The 23,955-nt window shown below is 46.3% G+C and overlaps 1 protein-coding gene across 7 annotated transcripts in view; it reads right to left on the bottom strand.

Annotated features, from left to right (window-relative positions):
• fut8a (fucosyltransferase 8a (alpha (1,6) fucosyltransferase)) overlaps window positions 1-23,955 on the bottom strand; it is a 188,161-nt gene that overhangs the window by 13,704 nt on the left and 150,502 nt on the right. For all 7 annotated transcript variants that reach the window (XM_082955761.1, XM_045723619.2, XM_082955760.1 and 4 more), the window contains 4 exons: window positions 10,067-10,188; window positions 7,950-8,112; window positions 7,596-7,710; window positions 3,170-3,407 (listed from right to left, as the gene is read on the bottom strand). In XM_082955761.1, the coding sequence (XP_082811887.1) occupies window positions 3,170-3,407; window positions 7,596-7,710; window positions 7,950-8,112; window positions 10,067-10,188 (638 nt within the window). The remainder of the gene's footprint in view (window positions 1-3,169; window positions 3,408-7,595; window positions 7,711-7,949; window positions 8,113-10,066; window positions 10,189-23,955) is intronic.

The following is a 23,955-nucleotide window of genomic DNA, read 5'->3' on the forward strand; positions in this document are numbered from 1 at the left end:
ATATCCCACGGTAGTTACTGGGGTCAAATTTGTTTCCACTTTTGTGGATTGGGGTGATCAGTCTTTAGTTCCAAATATTGTGGAAGATGCCAGAGCTAAGGATGATGTTAAAGAGTTTAAGTGTAGCTAATTGGAATTTGTGGTCTGTATATTTTATCATTTCATTTAGGATACCATCAACACTACAGGCTTTTTTGGGTTGGAGGGTTTGTATTTTGTCCTGAAGTTCATTCAATGTAATTGGAGAATCCAGTGGGTTCTGTTAGTCTTTAATAGTTGATTCTAAGATTTATATTTGATCACGTATATGTTTTTGCTGTTTGTTCTTTGTTATAGGGCCAAAAAGATTGGAGAAGTGGTTTATCCATACATCTCCGTATTAGATAGATAACTCTTCGTGTTGTTTGTTTAGTGTTTTCCAATTTTCTGAGAAGTGGTCAGAGGCTATGGATTCTTCAATTACATTGAGCTGATTTCTGACGTATTTCTGCATTATTTTAGTGATTCACCATCGTGAAAGCATAGTCTCAGGTTTTCTGGGTCTTTATGTTTTTGTTTATATAGGTTTCTGAATTTCTTTCTCAGGTTCTTGCATTCTTCATCAAATCATTTGTCATTGTTTTAAATGTTCTTGGGTTTTCTGCTTGAATACTTTTGCTTTGATAGGGATGCTGGGAGGTCAAATATACTGTTTAGGTTTTCTACTGCCAAGTTTACACCTTCACTATTACATTGAAACGTTTCGTCCAGGAAGTAGTCTAAAAGGGATTACATTTTTTGTTGCCTAATCTGTTTTTTGGTAGGTTTCTGTCTCTCCTCTCCACTGCTCTAGACTACCACTGCTGCTGGCTGGTTCTGCCTGTATCCCCTAGGACAGTGGTTCCCAACCTTTTTCGGTTAGTGTACCACCATCTGAATTTTGCTTTGCCAGTAAAGTACCCCCTCATGTGCATTTTACCAATAGGCCTATGATCTCATGAGTCTTCTAAAGTACCCCCTGTGGATAGGCCAAGTACCCCCAGGGGTCCTAGTACCCCTGGTTGGGAACAAATGCCCTCGGACACCCTGTTTTCCAGTTCTTATTATTTAAACACCACACCACGTTCAAACATACAGTATCTGGAATAACTAGTTTCAGTCTTTATCCATTTAACCATTCTTAAACCAGACAGATAAATACATCTGTTCTCATTACTAACAAGTAAGCCCGGTCGAGAAGCTTCAAAGGATACTGAACAATACAATTACAAACAATCCAAGTAGATATAGTTACAGTGGAAACAATGAAAGTTCCAATACAGCCATGGGCGTTGGGTGTACAAGTACAACAGCTGAAAGCAGATAGATAACACAGTCACACCTGCAGCGCTGCTAGTGGTGGAAATCACTATGACTAAGCCTGTTCCCAGGTGTTAATGACTCTTCTATATCCTGAAGAGCCCTTCTATATCCTAAAGAGTAAATGGCTAGTTAAAGACTGATTGTACTCCTTGACCCTCCTTCTCTGAGCAGGAGTGCTGATGACACATTCTGACAGAGTGTCCAAGAACAGGCCCCAAGAACAGTTTTACTTCACATTTATCAAGTCAATGAAATATGAATGAATTACTTTTACAATGGGACATCCCCACGGAGGGAAGAAAGAGCGAGAGGGTTATAGAGAGAGAAGAGAGGGATGGAGAGAAGACAAGAGAATGTCTGCTTTCTTTTTCATAAAAAAGAACAAATGAAAAGAAGAAATGTCACTTTGAATGAACTGGAATATTTCACCAAACAAAACCATTAAAGACAGTCAAAGCTCTAATCACCATTTTAATCACCATTTTGTGTCACGCCCTGATCTGTGTCACCTGTCCTTATGCTTGTCTTTACCCCTCTGAAGGTGTTGCCCATCTTCCACATTATCCCCTGGGTACTTAAACCTGTGTTTTCTGTCTGTCTGTGCCAGTTCATTTTGTTCAACAAACCTACCAGCATTTTTCCTGTTGCTCCTGTCTTATGCTGTCCCCAGTCCACCTGGCCGTGCTGCTGCTCCAGTTTCAACTGTTCTGCCTGTGGCTATGGAACCCTGACCTGTTCACCGGACGTGCTACCTGTCCCAGATCTGCTGTTTCAACTCTCTAGAGACAGCAGGAGTAGTAGAGATACTCTCAATGATCGGCTATGAAAAGCCAACTGACATTTACTCTTGAGGTGCTGACTTGTTGCACCCTCGACAACTACTGCGATTATTATTATTTGACCATGCTGGTCATTTACGAACATTTGAACATCTTGGCTATGTTCTGTTATAACCTCCACCCGGCACAGCCAGAAGAGGACTGGCCACCCCTCATAGCCTGGTTCCTCTCTAGGTTTCTTCCTAGGTTTTGGTCTTTCTAGGGAGTTTTTCCTAGCCACCGTGCTCCTACACCTGCATTGCTTGCTGTTTGGGGTTTTAGGCTGGGTTTCTGTACATCACTTTGAGATATCAGCTGATGTATGAAGGGCTATATAAATACATTTGATTTGATTTGATTTGTCTATAATTCCTGTTTTCTAGTTTTCCCGGTTTTGACCTTTATGCCTGCCCTGACCTTTAGTCTGCCTGCCGTCCTGTACCTTTGCCCCACTACTCTGGATTTACCGACCTCTGCCTGACCTGACCCTGAGCCTGCCCGCCATCCTGTACCTTGGCCTGCCCGTATTCAATTTAATAAACTTTTGTTACTTCGACACTGTCTGCACCTGGGTCTTACCTTCAAACCTGATAATTTTCCAATTTAAAACAAAAGATAAATAATTCATTCATCAACAAAATTACATTTACAGAGAAACTAAGAAACAAATAAAGAGGGCATGTGAATATCAGAGTGTGCAGAATTTAAATCATGCCTTGGAATAAATATTAAAAGTTTTTTTAAATGATTATTTAGTAAATTCCCCAGCCTGGATGACATATCCCTGCTGTCAGATTTCCACATTGCGACTGGTGGGCCTCTCTCACTCTCTCAAGCGTAAAAGAGAGCAGAGGCAGACTCAAAGCAGTACAATACTCATCATCAATCTCCCTGTACCATAAATGATGAACCAGATGTATAATGTCATTCTGTTACTTGGTACCCTGTGCTCTGTGTGAAGTATGTTACCATGGACACGACCCCCTCATCAAAGCTCACGGTCTACTCACCTGACCAGTGTCCGGTGGTGACCCCGGTGCGGTCGGTGCACGTCTGACTAACTGGGAGGAAGACAGTCTCCCAGCCGCCCATGGCGTAGCGCCAGTTCTGGGACTCCAGGATGAGGGTACGCTGGGTGCCGTATGCGATCATGAAGCAGTAGACCACGTGGTGCAGCTGGCAGCCGTAGCCACAGCCTTTGTTGATGTTACACACCAGCTTCCTGGCCTTGGAGCAGTCCTGGGGGTTCTGGAGGAGAGAGGGGAGGAGAAGGGGAGAGACGAGGTACAGTTGTTACAACACAGGGAGACCTGAGGTGCCTTGTTACCTAATGTTATGGTGAAGATGAAAGAGTCGAGGCACTGTCACACATTTCAGAGCCAAAAGTGTATTTCAGAGTGCCGGATCTTTTATTATAGAGACCATAGAGAGACAGACGGACAGACAGACACATTGTCCCAGAAATAAGGATTTGAGCCCATTGACTACAACTTAATACTTCAAACCAGTGTGTCTGTTTTTTCTGTTCTGTTACTCTAGTCCGTCAGTCCTGCAGGAGGGGAGGGAGTCAGGGAGGGTCTGAAGACAGAATCCATTAACGTGATGTTCTTAACTCATCTCCTGATCCTACTAATCAGGTTTACAACATGTTAACTAAGATCTAGGATTACAGCTCTGAGACTGTAGGGGCTGGGGGGTGTGTGTCTGTCATCATTGTATATGCACTACTACAAAAGTTTTAGAACACCTACTCATTCAAGCATTCCAGGTGAAACTTGTTGACAGAATGCCAAGAGTGTGCTATTTTGAAGTGTGTGGCTATTTTGAAGAATCTAAAATCTAAAATATACTTTTTTGGTTATATGTGTTATTTCATAGTTTTGATGTCTTCACTACTATTCTACAATGTAGAAAATAGTAAAAATTAAGAAAAACCCTGGAATGAGTAGGTGTGTCCAAACTTTGGACTGGTACTGTATGTATCCATACGCCTTTGCTTTGACAGTCCAAATTGAGCTCAGGAGCATCCAATTTCCTTTCATCATCCTTCAGATGTCACTACAACTTGATTGGAGCCCACCTGTTGCCAATTCAAATGTTTGGACATGATTTAGAAAGAAACACACCTGTCTATATAAGGTCCCAGTTGACAGTGCATGTCAGAGCAAACTATACCATGAAGTCAAAGGAACTGTTCTTAGATCTCAGAGATAGAACTGTGATGAGGCATATATCTGGGGAAGGGTATAAAACTATTTCTAGAGTGTTGAAAGTTTCCAAGAGCACAGTGGTCTTCAAAAAAGATGGAACTAACCAGACTACTCCTAGAGCAGGCCGTCCAATCAAACTGAGCAACCTTGGTCAGGGAGATGACCATGAACCCAATGACCACTCTGACAGAACTACAGACTCCCTTGGCTGTCTCTACAGTACTTCCCAAATCTCGGCTTTATGGTAGGGTGGCCAGATGGAAGCCACTCCTGAGAAAAAGGCACATGGCAGCACGCCTGGAGATTTCAAAAAGAAACGTGAAAGACTCTGAGAGCATAAGGCAAATGATTCTGTGGTCTGATGAGACAAAAATATAACTCTTTGGCCTGAATGCAAAGCGCTATGTCTGGAGAAAACCAGGCACAGCTCATCACCCGTCTAACACCATCCCAACTGTGAAGCATGGTGGTGGCAGCATCATGCTACGGGGATGCTTTTCAGCAGCAGGGACTGGAATACAGTTACTTGGTCAATCAGGAACATTCTCTGCCTTTGTGTTTTAAGTTATTGCTGCTGAAAGGTGAATTCCTCTCCCAGTCTCTGGTGTAAAGCAGACTGAAGCACGTTTTCCTCTAGGATTTTGCCTGTGCTTAGCTCCATCCTGTTTCATTTCATCCTGAAAAACTCCCCAGTATTTGCCGATGTCAAGCATACCCATACCACGATACAGCTATCACCATTCTTGAAAATAAGGAGGCAGTTACTCAGTGATGTGTTGTGTTGGATTTGACCTAAACATACAGTAATGCTTTGCACTTAGGCACAAAAGTATATTCCTTCGTTGTGTTTTTTGCAGTATTACTTTAGTTCCTTGTTGCATACAAGATGCATGTTTAGGAATATTCTGTATATTTGTATTCTTCTTTTCAACTTGATTTGATTTTGTGTGTGTTTGTGACTGGAGGAGGGTGGGGTGGAGGGGGGGTATGGAAAGGTCAACCATCAGTCACTGGCAGCTGATAGGAGATGTATGGTGGGGACTGGGGATCTGGGAGAGAAAGAAAAATAGAGGGAGCGATTGTGTGTGTGTATAGAGTATATAAGGGGTAGAGCAGCAGAGGGATCGCCCCCTTCCATTGACTGGTGATGGATAGCTGAGGTAAGAACAGAGAGACAGGCAATATCACTGCTCCTCCATCACACACAGCCAATATGCTATCAGACCAACACACACACACACACACACACACACACACACACACACACACACACACACACACACACACACACACACACACACACACACACACACACACACACACACACACACACACACACATCAAGTGAATCACTAGCTAGTTAACATTAATAGCACAGAGGGATTCATTATTTCTCATTAACAACCTCTACTTTGCTCTCAGCATTCCTCATCAATTAGGGCCCTGTGTTTTGGGATATCATGTCACATGACCTAGATTTTAACCTTTATTTGAAGCCTTTTCCAGAAATGACAATTACACCTCAAATAAAAGCATTTGTCTGAGGATGGTGCTGGATCATCTGACATAAAAAGAAAAGGGGACAGTTTGATGATCGTGCAAAACGTATCATTAACTAGCCTAGCCACATGCACACACACTCCTTTTCACGCACACACACACATACTCCCATGCACGCACACAGACACACACACCACACACACACACACACACACACCACACACACACACACACACACCACACACACACACACACACACACACACACACTCCCATGTACACACACACACTCCCATTCACGCACACATTACACACACACACACCACACACACACACACACACACACACACACACACACACACACACACACACACACACACACACACACACACACACTGTACACTCCCACACAGACATACACATGTACACTCCCATGCACACACACACTCCCATTCACGCACACATACACACACACACACACACACACACACACACACATACACACATACACTCCCATGCACACACACACACTCCCATTCATGCACACACACGCACGCACGCAAGCACGCACACACACACACACACACACACACACACACACCCATTCATGCACACATATACACACACACACACACACACACACACACACACACACACACACACACCACACACACACACACACACACACACACACACACACACACACTACCATGCACACACACACACACACACTCCCATTCACGCATACATACACACACACACAGACACACACACACACACACACACACACACACACACACACACACACACACGCACACATGCACACACACAACACGTGCATTTTCTATGATATAACACAGTTTGAGTTGGCACTCTTGTGTTATATACGGAAAAGATAGTTGCATAACCTAGCTAGCTCAGCTCCTTCACAAGACACAAAGCAGGTTCAAAGGTTCTCAATATGGTTACACTGGTGAGTGATATGTTGTCATGAAGCCTGGCAACAACAACATAATGACAAGTGTGTCAGGAGGGAGAGAAACATCTTGCAGATATTAACCTAACTCACAGGGAAGCGACAATCACATCCCACCATAAGCTGTCTGAATCCTGTTACACACCGACAGAGGGGAGATTAGTGTGTTACTGAGAGGGGTATATGTGTACCAGTGACAGAGAGGAGCTCTGGTCCTGTATGGCTCAGTTGGTAGAGCATGGTGCTTGCAAAGCCAGAACTAGGGGTTCGATTCCCAGGGCCACCAAAAAGTAAAAATGTATGCACGCATGACCGTAAGTTGCTTTGGATAAAAGCGTCTGCTAAATGGCATTTCCTCTACCTGCATCTCCATACTGGCCTACTCAGCACACATACTACATACTACAGACCATCATTACTGTGACAGAAGTTGATTCATTGATCAGCTAAAGTTAAGAAAACACAAGTGTGAGAATATAGACCAACCAAAATGCACACATGGAACATGTGGGATATCTCCACATGGATCCTAACCAGCCTCTGGTGTTGGCTAAAAGGCTTCCATGTGTTGAACTGTGTTGTAGACACTACTGTTGGTATGGTGCTGTGTGTTGTAGACATAACTGTTGCTATGGTACTAGGTGTTGAACTGTGTTGTAGACATAACTGTTGGTATGGTACTAGGTGTTGAACTGTGTTGTAGACATAACTGTTGGTGTTGAACTGTGTTGTAGACATACAGTAACTTTACCTGGAGGTATGTGATCCTATTCTGTACCATGTCAGACAGATCCTTGGCCTCCTTCTCTCTCCAGTCTCCTGCTCCATCAGCCTGGCTCAGGTAGTGCAGGTCAGTCATGATCGACCTGGGGTCACACACACAGACACACACAGTACATTAACACAGGGTTAGAGGTCACAACATTATAAGGCTTCCAAGGTGCATTATGTAACATATGTTATCCATGTGTGTTCTGGTGCGGCCTCAACTGGTACGACCCAGAAAAACTTGCCCCAAACCGAGTGAGATGGAGGACATTCATCAAGGGCCTATGCTCCTTATAGAAGTCTAAGGCTTAAGTGTGTGTGTGTGTGTGTACAGTACCTCTGCTGGTGTCCCAACTCCTGCAGCAGTGTGTCGATGTGTTTCTGCAGGTCTCCCTGCTCCATGTGACCCAGCTTCTTGACCTCACTGCGGACAAAGTACCAGATCTCCTTCACCCCGTTCTCTATCTTCCTCCGCAGCTCCTCCTGGTTCCTACCTGGCCCTGGGAATAACAAAATAAACACGGTCACTCACAGGAGGGAAATGTATGTTTTTTTCAAACATCTTTATGATTAAATGGAATGAATTTCGGGAAAAAACAAGATAATGCACACACACACTCAGCTGAGATTTTCTGTAGCCCCTTAGACACAGATCCTGGATCAGCTAAACACACAGGACCTCACACCACACACAGTCAGCTGATCTCTTGAGCAAGGCACTTAACCTCAGACCTGCTCCAGGGGCGCTGCTCTGCCGCTGAGCTTGTGCTGTTTACAGACTCTTGGGTGACTCAGTGAAAAGAAACATATCCATTTCGATGGACAATAAAGTTTGCCCTTAGAGACAGATCCAGGATTAACATACCCTCACCCTTAAGCCTTAAAAGGGAAAGTGCAAACTGTCCTTAGATCAGTCTCTGACCTGGGCCCACTTCTTCCTACTTCATTACACATCATGGAAATGGTGTCACAGACAAATAAGTGTCACAGCGGTTAAGTTAAGGACATTCTAGTACTACAAGGTCAGAGTCATATTACTAATATAGAACTGACCTGCTATTGTTTCTACAGGACAAGTAGCCTAAAGTAGCCTTTAAAGCATTGTTATATTGTTTATACGGGACAAGTAGCCTAAAGTAGCCTTTAAAGCATTGTTATATTGTTTATACGGGACAAGTAGCCTAAAGTAGCCTTTAAAGCATTGTTATATTGTTTATACGGGACAAGTAGCCTAAAGTTGCCTTTAAAGCATTGTTATATTGTTTATATGGGACAAGTAGCCTAAAGTAGCCTTTAAAGCATTGTTATATTGTTTATACGGGACAAGTAACCTAAAGTAGCCTTTAAGGCATTGTTATATTGTTTATACGGGACAAGTAACCTAAAGTAGCCTTTAAGGCATTGTTATATTGTTTATACGGGACAAGTAGCGTCAGGTAGCCTTAAATCAATGTTATATTGTTTATACGGGACAAGTAGCCTAAAGTAGCCTTTAAAGCATTGTTACATTGTTTCTACGGGACAAGTAGCCTAAATTAGCCTTTAAAGCATTGTTATATTGTTTATACGGGACAAGTAGCCTCAGGTAGACTTTAAAGCATTGTTATATTGTTTATACGGAACAAGTAGCCTAAAGTAGGCTTTAAAGCATTGTTATATTGTTTATATGGGACAAGTAGCCTAAAGTAGCCTTTAAAGCATTGTTATGTTGTTTATATGGGACAAGTAGCCTAAAGTAGGCTTTAAAGCATTGTTATATTGTTTATAAGGGACAAGTAGCCTAAAGTAGCCTTTAAAGCATTGTTATATTGTTTATATGGGACAAGTAGCCTAAAGTAGGCTTTAAAGCATTGTTATGTTGTTTATATGGGACAAGTAGCCTAAAGTAGGCTTTAAAGCATTGTTATATTGTTTATAAAGGACAAGTAGCCTAAAGTAGCCTTTAAAGCATTGTTATATTGTTTATAAGGGACAAGTAGCCTCAGGTAGCCTTTAAAGCATTGTTATATTGTTTATAAGGGACAAGTAGCCTCAGGTAGCCTTTAAAGCATTGTTATATTGTTTATAAGGGACAAGTAGCCTCAGGTAGCCTTTAAAGCATTGTTATATTGTTTATAAGGGACAAGTAGCCTCAGGTAGTCTTTAAAGCATTGTTATAGTACCACTTAATACCATCGATCACCACAGGTGTTCGGCGAGCAGGTGTCTACATTATTTTGGTCATGTAGTGGACATAGTTCAACACCTGATTGCGGGTAAGCCCATCCTATATCTGTGCCTATGGGCAACTCCACTTAAGCTTTAACCCAATATGTGTGTGTGTGTGTGTGTGTGTCTGTGTGTGTGTGTGTGTGTGTGTGTGTGTGTGTGTGTGTGTGTGTGTGTGTGTGTGTGTGTGTGTGTGTGTGTGTGTGTGTGTGTGTGTGTGTGTGTGTGTGTGTGTGTGTGTCTCACCGTCTCCAGGCAGGCTACGATAGGAGTTGATCTGTTCTTTAGCTCTGATCAGCTGTTCCTCCAGGGTCCGCAGTCTCCCTGCGCTCACCACCTGGCCCCCGTCAGACTGACCATCTGGTAACCTACAGTATATGGAGAGAGGAGGGGTCAGAGGTCAGTCTCCCTGCGCTCACCACCTGGCCCCCGTCAGACTGACCATCTGGTAACCTACAGTATATGGAGAGAGGAGGGGTCAGAGGTCAGTCTCCCTGCGCTCACCACCTGGCCCCCGTCAGACTGACCATCTGGTAACCTACAGTATATGGAGAGAGGAGGGGTCAGAGGTCAGTCTCCCTGCGCTCACCACCTGGCCCCCGTCAGACTGACCATCTGGTAACCTACAGTATATGGAGAGAGGAGGGGTCAGAGGTCAGTCTCCCTGCGCTCACCACCTGGCCCCCGTCAGACTGACCATCTGGTAACCTACAGTATATGGAGAGAGGAGAGGTCAGAGGTCAGTCTCCCTGCGCTCACCACCTGGCCCCCGTCAGACTGACCATCTGGTAACCTACAGTATATGGAGAGAGGAGAGGTCAGAGGTCAGTCTCCCTGCGCTCACCACCTGGCCCCCGTCAGACTGACCATCTGGTAACCTACAGTATATGGAGAGAGGAGGGGTCAGAGGTCAGTCTCCCTGCGCTCACCACCTGGCCCCCGTCAGACTGACCATCTGGTACCCTACAGTATATGGAGAGAGGAGGGGTCAGAGGTCAGTCTCCCTGCGCTCACCACCTGGCCCCCGTCAGACTGACCATCTGGTAACCTACAGTATATGGAGAGAGGAGAGGTCAGAGGTCAGTCTCCCTGCGCTCACCACCTGGCCCCCGTCAGACTGACCATCTGGTAACCTACAGTATATGGAGAGAGGAGAGGTCAGAGGTCAGTCTCCCTGCGCTCACCACCTGGCCCCCGTCAGACTGACCATCTGGTAACCTACAGTATATGGAGAGAGGAGAGGTCAGAGGTCAGTCTCCCTGCGCTCACCACCTGGCCCCCATCAGACTGACCATCTGGTAACCTACAGTATATGGAGAGAGGAGGGGTCAGAGGTCAGTCTCCCTGCGCTCACCACCTGGCCCCCGTCAGACTGACCATCTGGTAACCTACAGTATATGGAGAGAGGAGGGGTCAGAGGTCAGTCTCCCTGCGCTCACCACCTGGCCCCCGTCAGACTGACCATCTGGTAACCTACAGTATATGGAGAGAGGAGAGGTCAGAGGTCACTCTCCCTGCGCTCACCACCTGGCCCCCGTCAGACTGACCCTCTGGTAACCTACAAGAGAGGTGGAGAGGAGAGGTCAGAGGTTAAAGGTCACTCTGCCTGTACTCACCTGGCTCTCAGGGAACCTAGAGACAGGGGAGAGGAAATGAGGAGGGGTCAGTCTGGAATACAGCTAACATCAGTGAGAGGGCCTGGAGCAGGGAGGAGTTTTTTTACACTAGGTGTTCAGCCATGTGTGCGTGTGTGTGTACAGTGTGTGTGTACAGTATAGGTGTGTGTGTGTGTGTGTGTGTGTGTGTGTGTGTGTGTGTGTGTGTGTGTGCGTGTGTGTGTGTGTGTGTGTGTACAGTATAGGTGTGTGTGTCTGTGTGTACGTACAGTATATGTGTGTCTGTGTGTGTGTGTGTGTGTGTGTGTGTGTGTGTGTGTGTGTGTGTGTGTGTACAGTATAGGTGTGTGTGTGTGTGTGTGTGTGTGTGTGTGTGTGTGTGTGTGTGTGTGTGTGTGCGTGTGTGTGTGTTTATAATGATCAGTGGTGTGTGTGAGTGTGTGTGTTTATAATGATCAGTGGTGTGTGTGTGTGTGTTTATAATGATCAGTGGTGTGTGTGTGTGTGTGTGTGTGTGTGTGTGTGTTTATAATGATCAGTGGTGTGTGTGTGTGTGTGTTTATAATGATCAGTGGTGTGTGTGTGTGTGTGTTTATAATGATCAGTGGTGTGTGTGTGTGTGTGTGTGTGTGTTTATAATGATCAGTGGTGTGTGTGAGTGTGTGTGTTTATAATGATCAGTGGTGTGTGTGTGTGTGTGTGTGTGTGTGTGTTTATAACGATCAGTGGTGTGTGTGAGTGTGTGTGCTTATAATGATCAGTGGTGTGTGTGTGTGTGTGTGTGTTTATAATGATCAGTGGTGTGTGTGTGTGTTTATAATGATCAGTGGTGTGTGTGTGTGTGTGTGTGTGTGTGTGTGTGTGTGTGTGTGTGTGTGTGTGTGTGTGTGTGTGTGTGTGTGTGTGTGTGTGTGTGTGTGTGTGTGTGTGTGTGTTTATAATGATCAGGGGTAAGGCGTGAGAACAGCCAATGACCGCAAGGCAATTCATTCAGTGGCAGTAGCTATTCATCACCCTATGTCCTGCCCAGAAGAAAGTTAGAGCCACATGGGGTAAGGTTCCCCAGGCAGCTCCTCCTCACTAACAAGTAGAAGAGAGAGAAGTAGAGCGGGTCAGTTAAACAAGGGTGTGTTGAAGAGCCTTCTGTACACCATGTAGAGGACAAGGCCTTCTGAATATCACTACCTCATATAGTGTATGACCTGAAAACATATCAACTGAGTAGGATGAGAGTAACTATGAGAGTAACCATGGTGATTGATGTTCCCCACCTGTGTCTCCATGGATGCAGCATTGACAGCAGTCTTATCTCAGAAGCCTAGCTGAGAATAAATATCTGTCTATAGCAGGCAACTGTGACATGAAATTATGCGTGGCGTTCTGTAATGGCAAACAGCGGGCTTCCCTGTGTGTGTGTGTGTGTGTGTGTGTGTGTGTGTGTGTGTGTGTGTGTGTGTGTGTGTGTGTGTGGTGTGTGTGTGTGTGTGTGTGTGTGTGTGTGTGTGTGTGTGTGTGTGTGTGTGTGTGTGTGTGTGTGTGCACGCGTGTGCATGCGTGTGTTTGTGACTGTGTCTGTGTGCGGTTGGTCACATCACAATGCCTGACTCATCAGGAATGCACAGCCACAGTATAGAGATGAAACAGGAGGAGGAAAGAAACTGAAATGTCAAATATTTATGTCATTCATGGCTGGTCAAGGATGAAATGAGGTGAAAGTCAGAGAGGAGGAGAGAAGAGGAGGACAGAAGAGGAGGAGAGGAAAGGCTGGGGTTTAGATGAGCAGCCAGCTACTGTATGTCAAAAGGGTTGGGACAAGCCATTCACAGGACAAGCCACCCACAGGACAAGCCATCCACAGGACAAGCCACCCACAGGACAAGCCACCCACAGGACAAGTCACCCACAGGACAAGTCACCCACAGGACAAGCCATCCACAGGACAAGCCACCCACAGGACAAGCCATCCACAGGACAAGCCACCCACAGGACAAGCCATCCACAGGACAAGTCATCCACAGGACAAGCCACCCACAGGACAAGCCACCCACAGGACAAGCCACCCACAGGACAAGCCATCCACAGGACAAGCCACCCACAGGACAAGCCATCCACAGGACAATGAGTAGTTGTGGGATGGATGGTAAGCTGGGATGGATGGTAAGCTGGAAGAGAGGCTGAGATGGGGAGGAGGGAGGACAGAGAGGCTGAGATGGAGAGAAGGGAGGACAGAGAGGCTGAGATAGAGAAGAGGGAAGACAGAGAGACTGAGATGGAGAAGAGGGAGGACAGAGAGACTGAGATGGAGCGAAGGGAGGACAGAGACACTGAGATGGAGAAGAGGGAGGACAGAGAGGCTGAGATGGAGAGAAGGGAGGACAGAGAGACTGAGATGGAGAGAAGGGAGGACAGAGAGGATGAGTAGAAATACAAGCCACCCTGATGCATGATGCTGGGAATAAAGTATCTCTGGCTGCAACCCAGTGCCAGTAATCAGGGAAAACACAACAACACAGCCCTGGGGTGCAGAGTATCTTGGAGCAAAACAGGTGAGTCTCACCCACACACACAGTGACCAGGGGTTATAAATTAAATCATTTAATGAATGGTTGAGAGGAGGAAGAGGAAGGAATCCCAGCAACTTTAAGAGGTTTGCTGGGCAGTTTCACCACTGCAGTTACAGTGGCTGAATGGAAACTGTAAAGGAAATAGGCAGACTCTGTGCAATGGCTGGTATGGTCTGAATGACCCCATAATGCTCCATTATGGGGTCATTCAGATACACAATGGCGTGTGTGGGTTATGTAGGTTGAGTTGTGGGATATGTAGGTTGAGTGGTGGGATAGGTAGGTTGAGTGGTGGGATATGTAGGTTGAGTGGTGGCATATGCAGGTTGAGTGGTGGGATATGCAGGTTGAGTGGTGGGATATGCAGGTTGAGTGGTGGGATATGCAGGTTGAGTGGTGGGATAGGTAGGTTGAGTGGTGGGATATGTAGGTTGAGTGGTGGGATATGCAGGTTGAGTGGTGGGATAGGTAGGTTGAGTGGTGGGATATGTAGGTTGAGTGGTGGGATATGTAGGTTGAGTGGTGGAATATGTAGGTTGAGTGGTGGGATATGCAGGTTGAGTGGTGGGATATGTAGGTTGAGTGGTGGGATAGGTAGGTTGAGTGGTGGGATATGTAGGTTGAGTGGTGGCATATGCAGGTTGAGTGGTGGGATATGCAGGTTGAGTGGTGGGATATGCAGGTTGAGTGGTGGGATAGGTAGGTTGAGTGGTGGGATATGTAGGTTGAGTGGTGGGATATGCAGGTTGAGTGGTGGGATAGGTAGGTTGAGTGGTGGGATATGTAGGTTGAGTGGTGGGATATGTAGGTTGAGTGGTGGAATATGTAGGTTGAGTGGTGGGATATGCAGGTTGAGTGGTGGGATATGTAGGTTGAGTGGTGGGATAGGTAGGTTGAGTGGTGGGATATGTAGGTTGAGTGGTGGCATATGCAGGTTGAGTGGTGGGATATGCAGGTTGAGTGGTGGGATATGCAGGTTGAGTGGTGGGATATGCAGGTTGAGTGGTGGGATAGGTAGGTTGAGTGGTGGGATATGTAGGTTGAGTGGTGGGATATGTAGGTTGAGTGGTGGAATATGTAGGTTGAGTGGTGGGATATGTAGGCTGAGTGTACAGTACCATTCAAAAGTTTGGACACAACTACTCATTCCAGGGTTTTTATTTATTTTTACTTATTTCTACATTGTAGAATAAAAGTGAAGACATCAAAACTATTAAATAACACATATGGAATCATGTAGTAAGCAAAAAAAGTGTTAAACAAATCAAAATATATTTTATATTTGAGATTCTTCAAAGTAGCCACCCTTTGCCTTGATGACAGCTTTGCTCAATCTTGACATTCTCTCAACCAGCTTCATGAGGTAGTCACCTGGAATGCATTTTCAGGCGACACTAATGGACTTAACATCTAATACATTCATTTTACTGTCACCATAGCTACAGCAATATGTTTGCTAATGTGTCTGGCTTTAGATATGTTCCTCCGATGTAGTCATGCCACTGCCACGAAATATAAAATACACTCAAAACCCTGCTCAGATGAAGGACAGATAAAAGGTCCCTGAAAAATGATCGAAGTGAAGTCTGCGACTCTGACATGCTCCCAGTCCCAACAGTGATTTACATCATGTGTGTGTCTAAATAAATCACTGTCAGGAGTATATCAGAGGCAATATTCCAGGCTACAGTCATACACTGCAGCACACACACACACACACACACACACACTGAGCAGAGTGTTTGTTTTATAAATTCTTCTGTGCCTTCCTGAGTAGAATAGTGAGCTACAGGGATAATAAGGTTTGCTGGCTGTGGCAGATGAATAAGGAATGTCAACACCTCTGCTAATCATCTGTAGGAGACCTTCTTGACCAGCCTCCACTTTTCCCCCCATTTCTCTTTCTCGTCCTCCATTTACCTCATTCCTCCATCGCTACACACAAAGGAATTCTCATTCTCTCTCTCCATCTTTCCTTCTTTTCCTTCACTCCTCCATTTACACCCTCCCTCCCGCCATTGCTATTCACACAAAGGCAGTCTGACAGGCAGGCAGACAGCCACTCTGGAGTGAGATAGCTACCATAACGACCAGTCAGTTATCTTTTATTTCTTATTCCAACCTGGTTAAAAGATTCCTGGTAGAAAACATCACCTGTTTCACTACTCTAGAATAATTTTTTCTAATATTTATTGGGAACCTGGTTACTAGTTTTAAATAGGGTCAAGTTGGGGTACCAAAACAACATACTTCAGCTCCAACAGATAAGCCTATAGCACGATCCACAGACAATGAGAACCAGGCAGCCACGACAGTACAGTACAGTACAGTACAGTACAGTACAGTACAGTACAGTACAACACCAACTACATAGAGCCATGACTGCATGGAACTCTATTCCACATCAGGTAAGTGATGCAAGCAGTAGAATCAGATTTAAAAAAACTGATAGAAATACACATTTTGGAACAGCAGGGACTGTGAACAGATACACACATGGAACAGACACACACTTACGTACCCACACCCTAGCACACGCACTCTACACACACGTACATTGTAATATTGTTGTATGGTGGTATTATACATTTTGTATTGTAGATATGTAGTGGTGTAATAATGTTACATGATGTACTGTTTTCTCTTTTGTTTTATATGTAATGTAAGTGTCTTAATGTGTTCGGACCCTAGGAAGAGTAGCTGCTGCCTTGGCAACAGCTAATGGGGATCCATAATCAATACAAATACAAACTGCCACCCGTCCTCAGACCCTGACCGACTATCACTTATGGCATTACAGTGAACACACACTGAGGCTTGGTCACCTGCTGGTAAACACACACACACCGCTGTCTTGGTCAAACAGGATTCTACATCTCCTCTCCTGTCTCTGCATGGTCCTGTCATCACAGTGTTTATCCACATTCCTCGTCTCTCTAGGGGTCCTACTAGGGCAGCCAGTTGTCTCATTACTGCACTGCTGCAGTCTCAGGCTATGTACCAAATCGCATCCCTTTATAGTGCATTACTTTGACCAAAGCCCTATAGGGATCTGTTAAGAACTTTGTGACAACTGCTGATGTAATATAAAATAAACAGTTGCCTCAGTCATTCTTAAATGGAAGACGTTTGGAACCACCAAGACTCTTCCTAGAGCTGGCTGCCCGGCCAAACTGAGCAATCGGGGGAGAAGGGCCTTGGTCAGGGAGGTGACCAAGAACCCGATGGTCACTCTGACAGAGCTCTAGAGTTCCTCTGTGGAGATGGGAGAAACTTCCAGAAGGACAACCATCTCCAGCACTCCACGTATCAGGCCTTTATGATAGATTGGCCAGACGAAGCCACTCCTTAGTAAAAGGCACGAGAGCCTGCTTTGGAGTTTGCCAAAAGGCACCTAAAGACTCTCAGACCATGAGAACCAAGATTCTCTGGTCTGATGAAACCAAGATTGAACTCTTTGCCTGAATGCCAAGCGTCACGTCTGGAGGAAACCTGGCACCATCCCAAAGGGGAAGCATGGTGGTGGCAGCATCATGCAGCGAGGATGTTTTTCAGTGGCAGGGACTGGGAGACTAGTCAGGATGGAGGGAAAGATGAATGGAGCAAAGCACAGAGAGATCCTGCTCCAGAGCGCTCAGCACCTCGGACTGGGGGCGAAGATTCACCTTCCAACAGGACAATGACCCTAAGCACACAGCCAAGACAACGCAGGAGTGGCTTTGGGACAAGTCTCTGAATGTCTTTGAGTGGCACAGCCAGAGTTCGGACGTGAACCCGATCGAACATCTCTGGAAAGACCTGAAAATATCTGTGCAGTGACGCTTCACATCCAACCTGACAGAGCTTGAGAGAATATGCAGAGAAGAATGGGAGACACTTCCCAAATACAGGTGTGCCAAGCTTGTAGCCTCATACGCAAGATTTGAGGCTGTAATCGCTGCCAAAGGTGATTCAACAAAGTACTGAGTAAAGGGTCTGAATTCTTATGCCAATGTGATATTTACGTTTTTGCGAAACATTCTAAAAACCAGTTTTTACTTCGTCATTATGGGGTATTGTGTGTAGATTGATGAGAGAAAAAAATTGTAGAATAAGGCTGTAACATAACAAAATGTGGAAATAGTTAAGGTGTCTGAATACTTTCCGAATGCATTGCATGAATAGTGTGTAAATAGTTGTTTCATCGTGTCTTTCCTATATATAACTCTTATTTTATTTGTATTTGTTATTTTGAATTTTATGTAATATCTCATGCTGTTCTTGTCCATAACTGTTCTTTACCTTGTCATATATTAGTAAGTTTTACGTGGACCCCAGGAAGAGTAACTGCTGCATGTGCAGTAACTAATGGGTATCCTAATAAACTAAACTTCAGACAGCAAGGGTAATTGCTGTTTAAAGGGCCACTACTACTACTACTGCTACTGCTGCTGCTACTACTACTACTACTACTACTGCTGCTGCTGTTGCTGTTGCTGCTGCAACTACTACTATTTCCGGTTTGGAGCGAGCAGTCGCACCACGCTTCGCTCCACAGGTAATATTACACTTCACTACATTACAACGGCTTGATTTGTTTGATCTGAGCAATTCTTCTTAGCTAGCTACATAGCCGTCTTTGTATCAAAGATAATTGTGTAGTTTAGAGTAATTGAGTAATTATCGAGGCTAGCTATCTTCGTCCTCCTAACGTAGTCAACACTGCTAGCTGCTAGCTAGCTAGTCATCACTGCTGCTAGCTAGCCAACTTCTACCGACTAGCAGCACTGCAGAAACTATTACATTACAACGTAACGACTTGATTAGTGTGGTGTTAGTGTTAGTTACCCAGCTACATAGTTGTCTTTGCTGTCTCTGTATCTAAGATAATTGTGTAGTTTGAGTTTGAGTATTATCGAGGTGAGCTAGCCAGCCGCGAGCTAGCCAGCCGCGACGCGGCGCCTGACTTAGTCAACACACCTAGTCATCATTAACCCACTGCCAGCTAGCCAACCGTTACCGACTAGCAGCGCTGTAGATACTAATACTTTACAACGGAACGATTTGACTAGTGCAGTGTTACCTAGCTAGCTACTTAGTTGTCTTTGTCATAGCTTGATAATTGTTAGCTTGCCAGCCATCGAGGTTAGCTAGCCAGCTATTTCCGTCCCCCGCGACGCCATTTTTCCTAACCCAGCCAACTATTACCGACGAGCAGCATTGTAGAAACTAAATACATTACAAGGAACGTCTTGATTAGTGTTATGTTAGCTAGCTAGCTACAAAGTTGCTTTGTATCATGACAAGGTGTAGTACTGAAACTATCGAGGTTACCTAGCCAGCTACACGTTCATAGTCAACAACGCAGCCACTGCTAGCTAGCCTACTCCACCAGCCAGCAGTACTGTATCATTTTAGTCAATAAGATTTTTGCAACGTAAGCTTAACTTCCTGAACATTCGAGACGTGTAGTCCACTTGTCATTCCAATCTCCTTTGCATTAGCGTAGCCTCTTCTGTAGCTTGTCTACTATGTGTCTGTCTATCCCTGTTCTCTCTCCTCTGCACAGGCCATACAAACGCTCCACACCGCGTGGCCGCTGCCACTCTAACCTGGTGGTCCCAGCGCGCACGACCCACGTGGAGTTCCAGGTCTCCGGCAGCCTCTGGAACTGCCGGTCTGCGGCCAACAAGGCTGAGTTCATCTCAGCCTATGCTACCCTCCAGTCCCTAGACTTCCTGGCGCTGACGGAAACATGGATTACCACAGATAACACTGCTACTCCTACTGCTCTCTCCTCGTCTGACTACGTGTTCTCGCATACCCCTAGAGCATCGAGCCAGCGGGGTGGTGGCACTGGAATCCTCATCTCTCCCAAGTGGACATTCTCTCTTTCTCCCCTGACCCATCTGTCTATCTCCTCATTTGAATTCCATGCTGTCACAGTTACCAGCCCTTTCAAGCTTAACATCCTTATCATTTATCGCCCTCCAGGTTCCCTTGGAGAGTTCATCAATGAGCTTGACGCCTTGATAAGTTCCTTTCCTGAGGATGGCTCACCTCTCACAGTTCTGGGTGACTTTAACCTCCCCACGTCTACCTTCGACTCATTCCTCTCTGCCTCCTTCTTTCCACTCCTCTCCTCTTTCGACCTCACCCTCTCACCTTCCCCCCCTACTCACAAGGCAGGCAATACGCTTGACCTCATCTTTACTAGATGCTGTTCTTCCACTAATCTCATTGCAACTCCCCTCCAAGTCTCCGACCACTACCTTGTATCCTTTTCCCTCTCGCTCTCATCCAACACTTCTCACTCTGCCCCTACTCGGATGGTATTGCGCCGTCCCAACCTTCGCTCTCTCTCTCCCGCTACTCTCTCCTCTTCCATCCTATCATCTCTTCCCTCTGCTCAAACCTTCTCCAACCTATCTCCTGATTCTGCCTCCTCAACCCTCCTCTCCTCCCTCTCTGCATCCTTTGATTTCCTCTGTCCCCTATCCTCCAGGCCGGCTCGGTCCTCCCCTCCTGCTCCGTGGCTCGACGACTCACTGCGAGCTCACAGAACAGGGCTCCGGGCAGCCGAGCGGAAATGGAGGAAAACTCGCCTCCCTGCGGACCTGGCATCCTTTCATTCCCTCCTCTCTACATTTTCCTCTTCTGTCTCTGCTGCTAAAGCCACTTTCTACCACTCTAAACTCCAAGCATCTGCCTCTAACCCTAGGAAGCTCTTTGATACCTTCTCCTCCCTCCTGAATCCTCCTCCCCCTCCCCCCCCCCCTCCTCCCTCTCTGCGGATGACTTCGTCAACCATTTTGAAAAGAAGGTTGACGACATCCGATCCTCGTTTGCTAAGTCAAACGACACTGCTGGTCCTGCTCACACTGCCCTACCCTGTGCTTTGACCTCTTTCTCCCCTCTCTCTCCAGATGAAATCTCGCGTCTTGTGACGGCCGGCCGCCCAACAACCTGCCCACTTGACCCTATCCCCTCCTCTCTTCTCCAGACCATTTCCGGAGACCTTCTCCCCTACCTCACCTCGCTCATCAACTCATCCTTGACCGCTGGCTACGTCCCTTCCGTCTTCAAGAGAGTTGCACCCCTTCTGAAAAAACCTACACTCGATCCCTCCGATGTCAACAACTACAGACCAGTATCCCTTCTTTCCTTTCTCTCCAAAACTCTTGAACGTGCCGTCCTTGGCCAGCTCTCTTGCTATCTCTCTCAGAATGACCTTCTTGATCCTAATCAGTCAGGTTTCAAGACTGGGCATTCAACTGAGACTGCTCTTCTCTGTGTCACGGAGGCTCTCCGCACTGCTAAAGCTAACACTCTCTCCTATGCTCTCATCCTTCTAGACCTATCTGCTGCCTTTGATACCGTGAACCATCAGATCCTCCTCTCCACCCTCTCCGAGCTGGGCATCTCCGGCGCCGCCCCCGCTTGGATTACGTCCTACCTGACAGGTCGCTCCTACCAGGTGGCGTGGCGAGAATCTGTCTCCGCACCACGTGCTCTCACCACTGGTGTCCCCCAGGGCTCTGTTCTTGGCCCACTCCTATTCTCGCTATACACTAAGTCACTTGGCTCTGTCATATCCTCACATGGTCTCTCATATCATTGCTATGCAGATGACACACAATTAATCTTCTCCTTTCCCCCTTCTGACAACCAGGTGGCGAATCGCATCTCTGCATGTCTGGCAGACATATCAGTGTGGATGACGGATCACCACCTCAAGCTGAACCTCGGCAAGACGGAGCTGCTCTTCCTCCCGGGGAAGGACTGCCCGTTCCATGATCTCGCCATCACGGTTGACAACTCCCTTGTGTCCTCCTCCCAGAGTGCTAAGAGCCTTGGCGTGACCCTGGACAACACCCTGTCGTTTTCCACCAACACTACTGCTACTGCTACAACTACTACTACTACTATTATTACTACTACTACTGCTACTGCTACAGCTGCTGCTGCTGCTACTACTACTACTGCTACTGCTGCTGCTGCTACTACTATTGCTACTGCTACTACTACTACTACTGTTGCTGCTACTACTACTACTACTACTGCTACTACTCCTACGACTACTACTACTGCTACTGTTACCACTACTACTGCTGCTGCTACAACTACTACTAATGATGCTGCTACTACTACTGCTACTACTACTACTACTACTGCTACTGCTACAACTACTACTACTACTACTACCACTACTGCTGCTGCTGCTACTACGACTGCTACTACTACTTCTACTATTGCTACTGCTACTACTGCTATTGCTCCTGCTGCTGCTGCTGCTACTAGTGCTAGTGCTGCTGCTACTACTACTACTGCTGCTGCTGCTGCTGCTACTGCTACTGCTGCTCCTACTACTGCTACCGCTACTGCTACCATTATTGCTACAACTACTACTACTACTACTACTACTACTACTGCTGCTGCTGCTGCTACTACTACGACTGCTACTACTACTGCTATGACTACTGCTGCTGCTGCTACTGCTACTGCCACTGCTACTGCTACTACTACTGCTACTGCTACCGCTACAGCTGCTGCTGCTACTATTCATACTGCAACTCATGCTTCTACTACTCATACTGCTGCTGCTACTACTACTCATACTGCTACTGCTGCTAATGCTGCTACCACTACTACTACTACTGCTACTACTACTGCTGCTACTACTACTACTGCTACTACTCATACTGTTGCTGCTGCTGCTACTACTACTGCTGCTGCCACTGCTACTGCTACTACTACTACTGCTGCTACTACTCGTACTGCTCCTGCTGCTACTACTGCTGCTGCTGCTACTACTACTACTACCACTGCTACTACAACCACTACTACTAACGCTGCTGCTGCTCCTACTGCTACTTCTACTACTACTGCTGCTGCCACTACTACTGCTGCTGCTACTTCTACTACTGCTGCTGCCACTACTACTGCTACTACTGCTGCTGCTACTGCTACTACTACTGCTGCTGCTGCTACTACTACTACTACTGCTGCTGCCACTACTACTGCTGCTGCTGCTGCTGCTGCTACTACTACTACTGCTGCTGCCACTACTACTTCTACTGCTGCTGCTGCCACTACGACCACTGCTGCTGCTACTACTACTAATGCTACTGCTGCTGCTGCTGCTACTGCTACTACTACTACTGCTGATGCTACTACTACTACTACTGCTGCTGCTGTCACTACTACTGCTACTGCTACTGCCACTACTACTGCTCCTGCTGCTGCTGCTACTACTGCTAGTGCTGCTGCTGCTACTACTGCTAGTGCTAGTGTCACGTCCGTCGTAAAGATGGGACCAAGGCGCAGCGGGAATGTGTACACTCATCTTCCTTTACTTTGAAGAAAACCGTGAACACAAAACAAAATAACAAAACAACGACGAAGAAAACAGTCCTGTGAGACATACAGCTACACATGGAACAACTACCCACAAAAACCCATGAAAAAAACACCCCTACTAAATAGGACCTTCAATTAGAGGCAACGAGGAACAGCTGCCTCCAATTGAAGGTCAACCCAATAAACTAAACATAGAAATAGAAAGACTAGAATGAACATAGAAATATACTAACATAGAACATCGCCCAACAAACCCCGAAACACACAAAACAAACACCCCCTGCCACGTCCTGACCAAACTACAATAACAAATAACCTCTTTACTGTACCCCCACCCCCCCCCCCCCCCCCCCGGACGCACCTCAAAACAAAAAACACAAAAATAAACCCCAAAACAAAAATTAACCCAAACCAAAGGGAGGGAAGGGAGGGTGGCCACCGTCACCGACGGTTCTTGTGCTACACCCCCCCCCCTCCCCAATCCTCCTACTATGGAGGTGGCTCTGGCTCAGGCTCTGGCCTTAGTCCCCAACCTAACCTGTCCACCCCCGCTGAAGGCTCAGGGCTAAAGCGCGTCCCTGGAGACCTCGGGCTGAGGCGCATCGCTGGAGACCTC

This window comes from Salmo salar, chromosome 09 (assembly GCF_965601325.2).
Source record: "Salmo salar chromosome 09, fSalSal1, whole genome shotgun sequence".
NCBI classification, from domain to species: Eukaryota; Metazoa; Chordata; class Actinopteri; order Salmoniformes; family Salmonidae; genus Salmo; species Salmo salar.